General features: G+C 32.2%; 1 protein-coding gene across 1 annotated transcript; it reads left to right on the top strand.

The window, feature by feature from the left end:
- The first annotated feature begins 3,204 nt into the window (after window positions 1–3,204).
- On the top strand, window positions 3,205–16,384 carry LOC122588074 (endoribonuclease Dicer homolog 2-like). Its single transcript, XM_043760217.1, has 22 exons — window positions 3,205–3,311; window positions 7,416–7,593; window positions 7,692–7,808; window positions 7,922–8,056; window positions 8,153–8,237; window positions 8,386–8,450; window positions 8,548–8,676; window positions 8,769–8,897; window positions 9,057–9,183; window positions 9,289–9,382; window positions 10,037–10,232; window positions 10,310–10,470; window positions 11,014–11,232; window positions 11,920–12,152; window positions 12,544–12,812; window positions 13,249–13,673; window positions 13,759–13,856; window positions 14,063–14,259; window positions 14,368–14,577; window positions 14,996–15,406; window positions 15,492–15,770; window positions 15,866–16,384. The coding sequence occupies exons 1-22, from the start codon at window positions 3,205–3,207 to the stop codon at window positions 16,214–16,216; spliced, it is 4,215 nt and encodes a 1,404-aa protein (XP_043616152.1). The 3' UTR covers window positions 16,217–16,384.
- Window positions 16,385–16,992: the final 608 nt, after the last annotated feature.

Genomic DNA, 16,992 nt, shown 5'->3' with positions numbered 1-16,992 from the left:
GAAGTCTGTATGAATCTTTTGATAAGTTTCTAGGCTTTAGTTGACTGCAAATTAAGTCAATGACTCAATTCAAGTCTTTCCATCTTTCATAGAGATTTTGTTTGAATGTGTGGACAAAAGATCTTAGCTTCAAATCGCTTTAGTCAATGCAAGACATGAATAGTAATAACGGATCTTGATCAAAAGATCTTTTTACATGTTCTAATCCATATTTGTTTTGTAATTTATTTCCTATCCGTAACAGTGCAATAACGATAATATTAGTGCAACTCCAGTAACATGGATTTAAATGTCTAAATTTGACGTTAGAGGTTTATGTTTAAATATATATAATCTTTGATATAAACATTACTCATCACTCGCTGATTACATTTATTAAAAAGATATAAACAATTGGCGGCATAAATTTACCAGAACTGATCCAAATATGCAATTCAGTTAAATTTAAGTATTTATAAATAAAAAATAATAATAAAGAGCATTTTAAATAAACATTCCATGTAGTATGTTCGAAAATTCACCATCCCCTCTTTGTTTTATGATATTGTACTAGTTTTAATACCCCGTACAATATACACATTATTATATATATCGTACGATTGTTTTAATACCCCGTACAATATACACATTATTATATATATCGTACGATTGTTTTAATACCCCGTATAATATACACATTATTATATATATCGTACGATTGTTTTAATACCCCGTACAATATACACATTATTATATATATCGTACGATTGGTTTTTTATGTAAAAAAAATTGGTTTTGAAAATTATCCTTATGAACAACCTTTTCGAACTTCAAGATAACTTTAAGAAATTAATAACAATAACAATTTAAGTTGCAGTTATACTTTCATGAAGAGGTAGAATTGAGATAACTATATTAAATTAATTAAATGTTTAAAGAAGTTATTTTTAAAATATTTACATAAATAATATAATCTTGCAAATATTATAAGTAAATAATATTAAATAAGGTTAGTTGTTATTTATAATACAATAAAATATTAAAAAAATTCTATTCGAGATACTCACTGAGTCAAAGAATGTGTTAATTTCAATTTATTGGTAGATAGATTTATATAAATACGTGTGAAATTTTAATACATTATTAAACTCAATATTCAACAATTTAATACAAAATCAAAAGTATTAAACAATATGTGAACTAATTTAGCAACTGTACACCAATGCATCAAAACTGAGTGGTACACGAAATAAATTTTTGCTTAAGAATATATATTTGAGTTGCTAATGGTTATATTGTCACATAAGGTGCGCCAAGGGGATATATTTAACTACATCAAATCAATTAATAGCCATATTTACCCTTAATTTTACATTGTTTTCCAATTATCCTATATTAACACACTCCGTATATTCTCGTGGATTTTCCATTTAAATTTTCACACAATTTCCCACCAAATTTCTTTATTAATGTTTTACTAGCTAATTAGCCCGGGTTCAACCCAGACATATTAATGAAAGTATTTTAAAAACGTAAGATCATCAATGAGTTGTGACGAAATGGATTGAGTCTATTCTTAAATATCTATGTGATAATTTACTACATTTTTTTTTATAGTTTTGATAAACAAAATGCATATAGCTATATATATTTTACTTCAAAATATTCTTTTTGCTCGGAAATAAAAAAAAAAAATGTCTATATTTTTTAAAGTTTCATCAAGACTTAAATGTAAATTATAAAATTATATGAAAAATTAATAAAGTAATTAAGATAGTTTTAAGATGGATTAATTTTTTAAAAAACTAAAATGTTGCTAAAATTATAATTTTAAATATAATGTCATAATTTCTAAAATCATTTGTAGGAAAGATTGTGAGTTTGCCACATAGGAAATTTTCTACAAAAATCTTCTAGAAACAATTATCTTTTATTTATATAAGAGATGGTTACTACTTTCTACATATCAACTAAATAAATCATTTTTAAAACCCCAAATATATGTAGATTATGGATAGAATTGTCTTTTAATTAATTTGATGTAGTTAATAGGCTACATGATAATGTAGCTACTATATGGAGAGAGAGAGAGAGAGGGGTAAGTATGTGGCTTTTAGATATCTAAGTTGATATAAAACTGACGCGGGCTTGAAAATGTCTTTGAAAAGTCAATAGGTTACGGTCAAAAATAAGGGAAGTGGAAGATAAGAGGGAATAGATGGAAAGTCAAAACTTGACCAAATACATAAATATATAGCAAGTGTGGCTTAGTGTCGACAAAGAGCTGGTGAATTGAAAACTTAAGTGAATTATTTATTCTTCGAAAGTGAACTTTGTTAATTAAGAGAAAAGATTTTTAATATTTGAATATTAAACTATGAAAAGAAAACATAAAATGCAAATGACAAATAAATTTGATAAGTAACAAAACAAATAAGATAAACAAGAGTATCAAATATCAACAAGTATGCTTACTTAGACATGTTTTCTCCTTTTGTGCAATGATCATGGTTGATTCAAATAAACAATGAAATCGGGTTGACAAATGATAATTTGTAATTCTTGACTTCCCATGAGTATACGACGTTAGTCAAAATCTACATCTTTTGATAACAAACAATAAACATGGACTCACTTGATTTACAAAATTAAGTATTGCAGTCACAAGTATTCCCCAACTTTGCTAAGTAATCTTTTAAAAACGACTCATGTTTAGTTGACTCAATCACGAGGTGAGTTTCCTGTATTCGTGGTCAAGTCAACCCCTATAGTACATGTAAATAGTTAATGGTGACATTTCTAGTAGTATCACATCCTATTATTTGAAAAAGACAACTTTGAAAAATCATAATCAAAATTAGCATTCGGTTTTGTGTTCACTATTCCCGTAATAAACAAAAATCAAGACAATTATTCATCAATAAGTGAGGTTCAAATTAATCGGTCAATTGCAAATGATACTCACTCACAATGATAATTCTAACCATTAACTAGTCAAAATTTGACTCTGACAGTCAAAATTCACAAATTATTGTTTATCAACCAATCAACCACAATCAATCAGTGGAAAAACATTTTATTATCTAAGCAAATATACTTAAATCACTACTCCATATTATTAATATAAGCAATCAAATACACACATAGACATGCAGATCATGTTCATAATTAATGAAAATAAGAGTAGAGATTATAACCCACAAATTGAAAACAATAGATGGATAGATGGATGATGAAACTATCTTCAATCTTCAACCCCAAAAAACATTAAAGGATCTTATTAAGGACCCACAGGGATCGCGGACCCCTCCGTTTTTGGCTACGTTTTATCTGTATTTCCTTCGAAAAATATTTTTTTTAGTATTACTTTTGGTTCCCGCGACTTACCGCCCCCTTTGAAACTTCCCTCAAGATCCGCCACCTCCAACCGCCAACAAAAACCCCAAATCTTCAAACCAAAGTGTTGCTATTTAATGATGACGTAACGTCTAATGAGCTTACTTCATAAAAGAAGCACGAGCTTCGTCATAGAAGCAGAACCTCGAGTGAGGAAGCACAAGCTCCATCTTGAACAAACTAACCAGAAGACCCATCAAGGGAGAATTCTTAATGAGTAAGAAAGGGTATAAGTTATTAACCAAGGGACAATCCTAATACTCGAGGGACCACCCACAGGTGATAGCTTGGAGGTTGGTCATCCCCATTATTTGGTGAATAATACCATTGCCCCATCAGAGCTGGTTATTATCCACCTCCCATTTGCCTATAAATAGGCCCTCCTCACCAACAGTAAATCACTTCACTTCTCTCACTAATCACTTATTTACTGTCTTACTTTCTCTCTCTATAAAACATAGATATCAAACATTATATTCTGCTTCGTCCGGGGTTTGGTTCTAACCAAACCGTGGCGTATAATTCTACTCCTAACAAGGATTGAATTACCAGAAGGGAATCACCACCCGAAGGAGGATTCTCCTTCGGCCCTTCTAAGGATTGTGTGTTCCATCGTGTACAGTTTGTCTTTCATTCATCAAGAGGAACCAGACTATACCTTTGTCTTTCATTCATCAAGAGGAACCAGACTATACCTGGTTCATCCCGAAGTAGGTCTATTACTTCACCATTTAATATTAGGTTAAAGAAATTGATGGGTTTTTTTTTTTTTTTTTTTTTTAGAACTAGATTTAAGAAAGAGACAGTTGTGAGATAGATGATGGTGACATGAGTTTTCTAGATGTGATTGTTGATAGATTATAATGTTAAAAAAAAAGATTAAAAAAATAATAAAACAAGAAGTGTTTTAAGTTGCTGCTGCTGCTCTTGTTTGGATGATGTCCAGAAATTCCGCTTAATACTCATTAAATGGCACTAAAGGACTTTAACAGATTCTGTTGCAATTCTGGTCCTTTTATGGTCATCAAAAATTTGTAGCAAATTAGGTCCTTTTTCTTACAGGGATATGAGCTTGAATAACAACCATGAACTCTTCTGTTGGAACCACGTTAGTGTGACCGTCACTGATCATGTATCATTCCTGATATGATAATTGACGATAACTGAAATCTCTATGTCTAGTAAATATATAATGGGCTTATTTACTCTTAGAGATGTAGTATAGGGTTTCCCATTAGATGATTGGAATTATGAGGACTAATGTTACACATATTAAACACCAAAGGGGTTGAATGTGTAAATACTCTTATTATAAATAGAGAGTCATAAACCCTAAGTTAAGGTTAATGAGACACTAATCCCTCAATAATTTTCGTGTGTCTTTCTCATCTAATTCGTGCATAACATCAGCCGAATTCATCCCATTATTACTCAATCATCTTGTTATGGGAACCCGAAATCAATAGCAATTATGCTTTATGCTCTTACAGGTTCCACATGACGATTGAGGATATTTTATCACTCGAATCGAATCATGTTTATTTCAACATCTTCAACTTCGCCAAAATGACTAATTTACACATCCAAAAGCCAAGATTCAAACCGATTCATTAGTATGCATTTAAAAGTCCAATATCAATCATCAATCATCGATTTAGCTCCAAATGGTCAACTTTTCTGCAAGTACCTATATAAAAGCTATGCAAATACTAAGTAACCATTCTAACCTGATTTATGGTTTAAAATACAAACCAATGAAGGATATTAGTCACTAAAACTATAACACAAACATGTATAAATTAAATAATAAAAAGAATCTCTCACATACTAATGTTTTAATATATATATATATATATATATAGATGATTGACCTACATGTTTTTTATGAATTAAAAAATAAAAAATGTAAGGGGTTTCACACTCAAGATTAGGTTTTTAACAACCACATACTCCCTAACGTTTATTAGAACTTTATAATTTGCATAAGGATCATCTAAGTTGTTTTCAACTTTACCAATAATTAAAGTTGAAGATATCTTGACTATTAGATTAAAATCAATGGTCAAGATCCGTAACTTTACCAATTAAGTTAGAGATAATTTTAGAAAATCTCAATCCAATTTATATATAGATGGTACTTCAATGACCAATTAACCGGTTCAACATGTCACCTAGATATCAACTATGTATAAAATTTAAAAGTTTTTAAAACATGTATTAATATAAAAGTTTATCATCTAGCTATGTACAAACGAAAAATATGTTGAATCGATGATTAATCCCTTTAATAAATACAGTCTTTACACTTTAACCCGTTCTCCATACCTATGGATTAAGCGACTCATTTCAACCCAAAACCCTTTCAAAACTTCACCAATGTATATATACGAGCCAATGATTCATAATGTAGTATAAATGCCAATGATTCATAATGTAGTATAAATAAATTTTAAGGAGATAATTAAATTTATAACATATAATATCTTTAGACATATTTAAATAAACTGTACTTAAATATAAATTTTAATGCTTTAAAAAAAGTACAAAAAAATAAGAAATACTTGGTAGTAGTAGGAAAAGAGAAACATTAACAAACATTTTATGGCGGGAAAAAGGAGTTATTACAATATATATGTAAAAGCAAAGAGTGAATCAATATCATATCAACATTTAGTTTATCATTAAAAAAAGCAAAAACAAGTACAAATCTCAGACACTTTCAAATGTATTCATTTATTGTACGACATGATGCTACAGAAACTGTTTAAAATCAGCCTCCAAAAAATCCATTCATTTAATATAAAGTTTCACAAAAATAGCAAAAAAAGGCTTTTAATTGCTCTGTTTTGTCTTTCTTTGTAAACCCCTCGATTACTCATTTCACTTCACAAATTCAGAAGACTCTGTTTCTATTGATTACACACACTGAAACACACATATAGATGCATAAAAAAGAAAACATACACACAACACTGAGAGTGAAAGAGAGAATTAATGGCTACCAATAGATGTAATGGAGGCAATGGTGTTGTATCATCCGGTCAATTCTCGTTCGCACGAAGGTCGAACCTAAATTTTAATATTTGTTAAATGATTATTTGTTGCATAGTTATGTTGGGTGGTGATATGTATACATATATGTATGTGTGTGTGTAATATATGCATATAAAATAATAATAATAAGCTTCTGAATGACCTTCCGGGTAAGAACAATGTGAGAATGCTAAGTTGGATGCATAAAACAAAAAGTGTGATTTTCTCTGTTTGACGGGTCAATAATGTGTTATTAAACACTTATTAATGATATATAGTTATACACTATCTTAAACTTATGGACTTATAACGTATCAAACTGAAGTTTTGTGAGTATTCTTACATCGTTTTTGTTTTAAGGGTGTTATATGATTATAACTCTCTCTATATAAAGTTACATGTAGTTATATAATTGATATGAAAGCGTTGCAAGTCGTTAACTTGTGAGGAAAAATTCCTCTACAGAACTAAGGGGTTCATGGGCATTTACTCTTTTTTTTATATATATAATTTGATATGGAATATATAAATGATAAAAAAAAAATGAAAATTGTATATATACACACACAAGTAGTTTTGTGTGTGTTCTTCAATGTCAAATACTTACTTGTATAGAATATGATATGAGTCAAACCAATTTTTTTATCTGTTGGTATATATCAAGAAGGTTCAACAGTTCATGGCCTAGGTTGATGACTTCCGTTGCATTTTTAAGGAAGTGTTTTACCGTGAAGTCGGCCCAAGGGGTCGTGCTCACGTCATAGTCTCTGCTAACAAAGAGATGGCATACACAGTATTTTTTTGTGATCTGCATATTTCAATTAAAATGCTTGTATATTTATTTAGCATGTTTCTTTTATGTACATTACGATTATTTGCAACCATTGCTTATCAAAGGGAGCTCCGTATACTCTATAACAAGTCATATTTATATTTATCTAAATGTTTAATGTATGTTAATAAGGCATATGTGTTTCTTGATGCAATAATTTGTGAATGTTGATCAGGTATCAAATTGAAGCTTTGGAGCAAGCAATCAAGCAGAACACAATAGTGTTTTTGGATACTGGGTCAGGCAAAACATTGATTGCGATTATGCTTCTTCGATGCTATGCACATCTTTTAACAAAACCGTCATCCAATTTTGCAGTATTTTTGGTGCCCACTGTTGTACTAGTCAAACAGGTGTATCTTTTGACTATTTATTTGTTGATCTTTGCCTAGTTCTTGAATATTTGTATAAATTTCTTGAATCATTGTTTTTGGTGTATTCTGTTGTAAAGCAAGCTGAGGCTGTGAGGAAGTACCTTGATTTGAAAGTGGAGGAATATTGGGGGGAAAAAAAGGGTATGGATTACTGGAATGCATCTGATTGGACGAAGCAACGAGATGAAAATCAGGTACTCTTTACCCTATAAACTTCTTATTTTCCATTTGAGTTAAAATACTATCATATGTAACCTGCTATGAAGGCTTAAAATTGAATTATAAATTGTTTCATATCATTTTGCAGGTAATGGTAATGACACCTGCCATTTTACATGATGCGTTGACGCATAAGTTTCTACGCTTAGATAATATTAAGCTTTTGATATTTGATGAATGCCATAACGCCAAAAAACGGCATCCGTATGCTCTCATCATGAACGTATGGCATCCTTCTACACCCTACTGGTTTCTTTATATTGTTGATATTATTATTAGTCTGCGTACCTTAATTGGAAATGCGAAATAATATGTTTAGGAGTTCTATCACCGCCAGTTACGTGATGGTATTACTGAGCTTCCTAGGATACTCGGTATGACAGCTTCACCTGTGAAAGGCAAAGGTATGGAAACATTTTTCTCACTTAAATTATACTGATTTCATCATAGCTTCTGTTAAGATTTGACACTTGTACTTATAGTTTACATTATCTTTTCTTTATGGCAAGTTTCTAGATATTGACCTTAAGTAGCTTGTTTATTGTATCATAGGTCTAAGCTCAACTGAGGATTATTGGAAAGAAATTAAAAACCTCGAGAATCAATTGAACTCAAAGGTTCTCAATTTTTTACTGTAGTTGTTTTTGTATGTTCATTCAAAGTTCAAACTTGTTATACCATATATGACACATGTAGCTTTCTTATTGAATGAAGGTATTTACATGTGAAGTGGCTGAGTCAGTTCCCATATCTGCCCCTCAGTACAAGTATTACCAGAGTATAGAATTTCCTGATCAGGTGTTGAAGGAGTTAAAATGTACTTTGCTGCTTTTAAGAGAAAAGGTAATTTTTGTTTTTCTTTTGGACGTCTACGTTCCAAAGTTTACATTTTTGTAAAAGTTTAACTATAAGAAATTTGAAATCTCGTTCCCCAGCATGAAATAACAATAAAAAAGGCAAACATCTCGGAATCTTCAATGGACCATTCAATGAAGAGGTTATCGAAACTATCATCAATATTCGAGTTCTGTTTGCAAGAGTTGGGCATTTGGTTGGCAGTGAAGGTATGTTATTAAATTTTTATTTCTATACATCTAGTCAACATCTTTCAGTAATGTTTATCTAGTATTTCCACAAGAACAAAGGCTAGTGGAAGCAAGAAGCCAAATATAATTTGTCAAACAGTCAAATCACTCCTCTTTTATCTCGTGTCCTTTTAACAGGCGACAGAAGCATATGCGTGTGAAGAAAATGACCTCTTTACGGGGGCACTTGATGTACGTGGAGACACAATTGCTAGAGAGTTCTGCAAAGATGCCAATAAAGCTTTCTCTTCATACATACCAGCTGGTACTAAAGACTACTCTGATAGTCCTACAATATTTTTATAATCAGTAACTTCTTTCTTCAGAATCTTATCAACTTTTTTCAACTTCCATTTTTGGCGATGTCTAGAATGGATGATTAGTCACATTAATCAGGAAAGTGTGAGGATCGGATTAATCTCAGCAAAAGTTGTGTGCTTACTTGAATCACTTGCTGAATACAGGTTTGTGCATTTGTACTAGAGGTTGCAGTTTTGACCAATTTACTTATGGGTGGGTTACATACTTATATTGGGTTATTCGTTTAGTAAAGTATTTAATAAATCCTTTAGCTAATAGTGCCTGGGTGAAATGAGTTGAACGGCTTAAATGGGGCTCAAACTGGTAACCACACTCTGATAGTCGTTAAAACCACCTATTCAATGATTTAGAATCATAACTAAATAACTAATACAGTAACTATATACTCTTTCCATCCCACTAGAAAGTGTCATGTTTTAGATTTTCAAAGTCTAATTTTTTCAAATTTGACCTTAAATAATTGGTTTTGTGTTAGATAATCTTTGATGAAAGTTATATGAATTGACTTTGTTTTAGAAGTATTTTCATTGTTATAGTTTTCATCCAGTTTTATATGACACAAAAATATATATTTAAGGTCAAAGTTTAAAAATAAAGACTTTGAATATTCAAAATAATACACGGAGAGTATCAGAATATATACAAATCGTCCAAGAATGTGTCTGCAGGTCAACTTGTGTCAACCTGGGCCTGTTACAATTCGGCCATCTTGCCAACTCTAAGCTTAAGGAACTTCATGTTTTTGTTTGGATCTTAATATCAATTTGTAAAGTTTCTGGGATTTCTTATATTTGTAGGCATGTAAATGATATGAGATGCATTATATTTGTCGAGAGGGTGATTACAGCCATTGTACTTAAAAGCTTACTCAGGGAGTTAAACCCCAAACTGTTTGGGTGGAGAACTGAATACACTGCCGGTAATCATTCTACAATGCAGTCACAAAGCCGTGGTGTTCAAAATAAAATCGTGGAAGAGTTCCGTAAAGGAATGGTATGTGTGTGGTTTTCTTTTCCACTTCATAACTAGTGTTATATTCTCTCAATCATTTTGATTATCGATGTGTACAGGTCAATATAATTGTTGCAACATCGATCCTTGAAGAAGGTCTGGATGTTCAGAAATGCAATCTTGTAATTCGATTTGACCTCTCAGCCACTATTTGTAGCTTTATTCAGTCTCGAGGCCGTGCTCGAATGTCAAACTCAGAATTTGTGTTGCTTATTAAAAGGTACAAACTTCAAAAAAATTTGTTTTGCTTGAAATAAGAGGTGGCAATTTGGGTAAAAGATCCAAACAGATTTAGGTAAACTTGAGTATAATTTGATGTGGGTTGAAATGGGTGAGGCTGGGATCTTTATATATATATAGACATGTGCCTATGCGATGCGACGGTGTGGCGGTGGCGACGGGTGGCGTTGGCGGAAACGGGAGGTGGCGGTGGTGGCTGTGTGATTATTAATGTAAAAGTAATTAATGTAAATAAGGTAGTGTAGTTATTTTAATGGTTGAATGATATCATTGAGGATGTTATAGGTACATTAGGTACAAACATTTAAATTAATGAATAAAAGATAGAGGTAGTCGAGTTTATTACGTTCTTTTTTTGAGAAATTTGAAGAGAGTAAGGTAGTATAGATAACTAGTTTTTACACTTTCAGTAGTATCTAAATTTTCAAATACATTGATTTAGTTTCTTTGGCACTCTGACACACACAAAAAAAGAGATTGGTTGCTAATTTTCATATTAGTTTCTTTTTTTTATGATATCCAGTGGGGACACGGAGACGTTAGAGAAGGCGAACAACTACCTTTTGAGTGGAAAACTCATGAGGGATCAGTCATTAAATCATGCTTCTGAACCGTGTGAGCCATTGGATAGTGAAATGTTAGACGAAGATGTATATTGCGTGGAATCTACTGGGGCAACTTTAAGCTTGAGTTCTAGCATTGGAATGGTTAACTTCTATTGTTCTAGACTGCCTTCTGACGGGTTTGTTTTTAACTCATTACTTTTTTGATCATTATGATTGCTACTTAATCTTTCCCATAAAATATGCAAGATTTGAATAAGGTATATAATTAGTGGTGGCAAAATGAGCAGGTCAGGGGGTTTGGGCAACAAGTAGTTTTTTGTGTGTATCAAAATAGCTGGAGTCGGGTTGACTGCCTGAAAACTTTTGTCATGTATTACTAGGAGTGAAATTGCATATAAATCAAGGAACTTGTTTGACTATTTATCAAAAATCTAAAAGATCTTTCAAGAAATCAAGATAGAGAAATAAAAAAAATTAGCCAGGGCCTTAGTTATGGGTTACAATTAGAAGGGTGTAAAATTCGCCGACCAATGCTGCTGTGATTATTTCTGTTTTGTATCCATAAAATTGAATTTTTCTACATGAGGGGTGATATATCCTCACTTTTAGCTCTATCCAACTCCTGCTGCTCTGAAGCCCAATACACCCGATTTCTCTGATTCCAAATAGCCCAAACTGTCATTAAAATGACTTCCTGAAAGAATCTGGCAATGTTTGCATTCTGTGAACAAACAAAATTGCATGATATGATTTTCGAGAAATTCACAGTGGATGAGAAGTCAACATTCCACCATCTAATAACTTTATATGTGTCATTTTAAGTGTCTTTTACAGTGACCTATTTCTTCTGTGGTAAATTATAGGTATTTCAAGCCTTATCCGAGCTTTATAACTGATAAGGAATCAGGAACTTGCACAATTCTTTTCCCTAAAAGTTGCCCACTTCCAAGAGTCTGTATTGAGAGTAAGGGCAAGTCAAAAATGCTGAAACGAATCGCATGCCTTGAAGCATGTAAGCAACTTCATAAGATGGGAGCGTTAACAGATAATCTTGTTCCGGATACCGTGGAGGAAGCTGATGATTCACAAGAAATCGGTAAACAGTATATTATGCCTGTCCTTAGAAATTATTAAAGGTGGTAGAACGGACGGGGTGGCTGGTTTCGGAAACAGGTGAAACAGGGTCTTCTTAGAAACAAATATTATTAGGTCCACCTTTAAAACATTTTCCCCCCAACTTTTATATAATCTTTTAAAAAATAGTATTGGGCCAAATATAACAAATAGTATATTGTATCAATAATAATTTAATCATTCGAATAAAATTTCGCTTTGTGTGTTAAATATATGTATATGGAAGATTTTTTACCCTTAAATATTAAGATCTTGTACTCTTTATCCATTTGACTTGTTAAAGATTAGAGCTAAAGCGAATGTCTCATTCCTCAGATTGAAGCTTAAATCTCTGAAAAATTTTGTTGTTACAGAGTACGATTATGAAGAAGAAAAGGTTCAATACGTGCCTCCTGAGCTTGTGGGGCGATTAGGAGTTGATTCAGATAAAGTGTATCACTTTTACTCAATTAAGTTAAAGAAGAACTTTGATTACAATGTTGAATTCCAAGATATAGTACTTGGAGTGAAGACTGAGTTAGAACTCGATAGTCAAGGATTATCTTTTGAACTTGAGGTCGATAGAGGCACCCTTTCTGCTTCCGTGGCTTATCTTGGGATGTCCATGTTTACATCTGAGCAGGTAATATATAGACTTTACAACTTATTTTTTGTTTTTTTTTTAAACATACCTATTCCCTGTATGAATGTCATAAATTGTTTGTCATTATTGAAAAAAAAATTAAAAAGGTATGGCATGATAGTCGGGTTGGGTAACGGGTCAAAATAGATTTGGCTTAAACAGCCGTTGCTTGAACCAAGGTTGGTCTGGTTGGTTGGTACACAAATACTTTTTGTTCCATTTGTCATCCCTCTATAGCAAAAAAAATAATACCAGTAACAAATATTTGACCTGGTTGAGATAAAACACTGTCCAAATCAACTAATTCTTATGTAAATGGGCCAAAATTCCCATTTTTAATTATTTTCATAAAATTGAACTAAGACATTTACATCTGTTTTCTTTTCTGACAATGCCAATTCCTCATCAAGATCATTTATTTGCGTTTGTTTTGCAGATCAGCCTATTGAACAAATTTCAATTGACTATGTTCAAGGTACTTCTTGATCACTCTATCACAGAGTTGATGAAATCTTTAGAAGTAATTAAGTCAAAAAAGGACATAATGGGATTTGAGTATCTTCTGCTGCCTTCAATGGGATTAAATAAAGCATCATCAATCTTTGATTGGAATTCTGTTCGTTCTATTCAGTTTCCACATGAAGAAAAACATAATTGCTCTTTAACGAGCAACAATCATCACCAAGTACACACCAGAAATGGATTAATTTGCAGTTGTTTGGTGGAAAGTTCATTGGTATATACCCCTCATAATGGGCGTTTGTATTGTACCACCGAATGGTTACATGGTATGAATAGTAATTCGCTCTTGGAAACAAAGGAAGATGAAACAATCACCTATAAAGATTACTACAAAACAAAGTATTTGATCCATTTCTATACTTCTATTTGTTTTCTTTTATTTGATTTTTTTCCGAGATAAAACTTATATTACTATAATATGCAGGTATGATATTGACTTGAAGTACGACTCCTTTTTTTTAGCAAGACAGCTTTTTGTAGTTCAAAATTTTCTTCAAAGAGGCAGACATCATAAGGAGAAAGGTTAGATAATTTGTTTTCTACTATCTATTTTTTCCATTTTGCTAACATGTCCAGTATTTAAAATACTATAATGTTAAATCATCTGTTTCTCTGCCTAAACTTTTGACACAATCAAACAGTGTGATTTTCATTGAATGGAGGTAAAACTGCTTCTATAGTTAAAAGATAACTTCTGGACTGAGTTATTTATTTATTATTGCTTGCAGAAATAAGAAATGTAAGGGTTCAGCTGCCTTCCGAAGTGTGTTACATTATCATGTCGCCGATATCTCTAAGTACCTTCTATTCATTCTCTTTCCTACCGTCAGTGATGCATAGGATCGAGTCATGGCTTTTAGCCATCAACTTAAAGAAGTTGCATGTAGATCATACTCTTTCAAATGCAAATGTTTCGCCCCTCAAGGTTCTAATATTATTTTATTTTAAAAGTTAATAAATATCATTTACTTGGTCTAATAAATGAGCCTAAATATCATGACTACATCAATGGCATTTCTTTGGTCCATATCAGGTCTTAGAAGCAATCACTACAAAGAAATGCCTTGAAAGTTATAATCTGGAATCTTTTGAGATCTTGGGTGATTCTTTTTTAAAGTATGCAGCAACTCAACATTTATTTAAATCTCTCCAAAATCAACACGAGGGCATCCTGAGTTCTCGGAGGGAGAAAATAATATCCAATGAATCGTTATGCAGATTGGGATGTCGCTGCAATATTCTGGTATTTTTGTTTTATTTTCCTTTTTTACTGATTGATCATTTAGAGGCGACAACATTGGCCCATTTACCCATGATGTTCTTTCAGCTTTTATTTTCTCTCCATTGGAACTTAAATGGGTCAAATAGGAAATAGTCAACTAATTTATTTTGTAATGTTTAAGACATTCTAATCATTTTATCCGAAATGTTAGATTATCAATATAATTGATACCCGTTATGTCTAAAAAGCTACAAAGTTTTCGTACAGTGCAAAATCCAATGATCTGATTTGACCCATTAACCAATCAACTACTTCGCCACCTTTTACTAATAAGATTTTCAATAAGGAAAGGCTGAAAAAGAACATTACATTCTCTTAAAACTTTTAGGATTTATCTTATTTTGAGGCCATATTGGTAATTAGTTATCATTGTTTTTAGGGATTCATCCGTAATGAACCTTTTGATCCAAAGGCATGGGTTATTCCGGGGGATCGATCTGCCAACTTGAACTTGGAAGAAAAAGTGTTCCCAACTGGGAGAAGAGGTTACATTGGCAGGAAAAGAACATTAAAAAAGAAAGTAGTAGCGGATGTTGTAGAATCATTAATTGGCGTTTTTCTTAGCGAAGGAGGTGAATCAGCAGCCTTATCATTTATGGGCTGGCTAGGAATAGAGGTTGACTTTGGCAACACGCTTTATGCCAGAACAATGATACCGCAACCTGAAAAGTTTGTAAGCATTGATCAGTTGGAATCGGTTCTTAGTTATTCATTTCAGGACCCATCTTTACTTGTTGAAGCATTAACACATGGTTCTTATATGCTACCTGAGATTCCAAGATGTTACCAGGTATATTATGATATGTGATACCAATTTTATTTCTTAAAAACGATATAGGAAGCCGTTTCTAAATCTTTTGATCTTTTTTGTGCAGCGTTTAGAGTTTCTTGGGGATGCCGTGTTGGACTATTTAATGACCGTACACCTATATAGGAAATATCCCGGAATATCTCCTGGCCTGTTGACTGATCTAAGGTCTGCATCCGTAAACAATGATTGTTATGCCCAATCTTCGGTTAGAGTTGGACTGCACAAGCACATCCTTCACGGATCACAAGTTCTGCATCGGAATATAGTGTCCGCTGTTGATGATTTTGAACAACTGCAGTTGGTTTCTACTTTTGGATGGGAGTCTGAAAGCACATTTCCAAAGGTCAGTTTTATCATTGCTATAAAAACAAGAAACTGACTAGTATAAAGTAATTTTTCTCCATTTAATTTCCTTTACATTTGTGGGTATATTTTTAGGTACTTGGAGATGTGATAGAATCAATAGCCGGGGCGATTCTTGTGGATTCTGGATATGACAAAGACCAAGTTTTTCGGAGCATTAGGCCACTTCTCGAGCCATTGGTAACCCCGGAGACGCTGAGACTTCATCCGGTGAAAGAGTTGCATGATCTCCTTCAAAAGAAACATTTTGGAATAAAAAAATCTGCTAAAAGGACTCTTGAGGGTACCATATCTTTCACCATTGAAGTCGAAGCGGAAGGAATCGTGTTCAAAGACTCGTGCGTGGCTCAAGATAAGAAAATGGCTGAGAGACTTGCATCCAAGTCTGTTTTGAAGCTCATCAAAGAAATATTTCCTGGCATATAACATTTCATTTGGTACCTTATTGTATTTGGCAAAAGAATATCATATTGAAACTAGAAATGGAATGGTGAATATACTATGAAGATGAAAATGATATGATTATGAAAGAAATGTAATTTGAGATGATTATGATGAAATGAAAATGCTTGATGTGTTAAAGTCAAACATAAAAACGAGTTGAGCTAGTGTGGTTGTTCAATTATTGTAGCCTTTTGAAAGTATGATTAATGAGATGTCGTGGTTGAAGTGAGTATCTATATATATATATATAGATATATATATATAACATTTCGGTGAGAACACTTAAAAAAATATCATTTTGATGCATTAAAAGTGCATAAAACTAACATAGTGCTTAATTAATTATCATTATTTAAGTGTTTAACAACACATTGATCCGTTAAAATAAAAAAAATCACGTTTTTTGTTTTGTGCATCTATCTTGGATGGATATTCATCAAAATGATGCATCCAACAAAAAACGTGATTTTTTTTATTTTGATGAATCAATGTGTTGTTAAACACCTAAATAATGATAATTAGTTATGCACTATGTCAGTTTTATGGACTTTTAATGCATCAAAATGATGATTTTAAGGTGTTCTCACCGTTTTTATTTTAAAACTGTTCTTATTTGATTGTCCCCCTATATATATATATATATATATATACTTTGCGTATCGGTATCATAAGCAGTGGCGGACCCAGGATTTATAGCTAGGGACGAGTAGCACGCATTTTTTATTGCGGGTCTTATATCGACGTAAAATAATGATGCC

This window comes from Erigeron canadensis, chromosome 2 (genome assembly GCF_010389155.1).
Source record: "Erigeron canadensis isolate Cc75 chromosome 2, C_canadensis_v1, whole genome shotgun sequence".
NCBI lineage: Eukaryota > Viridiplantae > Streptophyta > Magnoliopsida > Asterales > Asteraceae > Erigeron > Erigeron canadensis.
Note: the sequence above shows the minus strand (reverse complement) of the source record. Positions and strands in the feature narration are given on the sequence as shown.

Coding starts and splice junctions, on each gene's coding strand:
- LOC122588074 (XM_043760217.1), top strand. CDS start 3,205: ATGGATGATGAAACTATCTTCAATCTTCAACCCCAAAAAACATTAAAG. Junction 8,677..8,768: donor TGCTGCTTTTAAGAGAAAAG/GTAATTTTTGTT, acceptor CTCGTTCCCCAG/CATGAAATAACAATAAAAAA. Junction 9,184..9,288: donor CTCTTCATACATACCAGCTG/GTACTAAAGACT, acceptor GGCGATGTCTAG/AATGGATGATTAGTCACATT.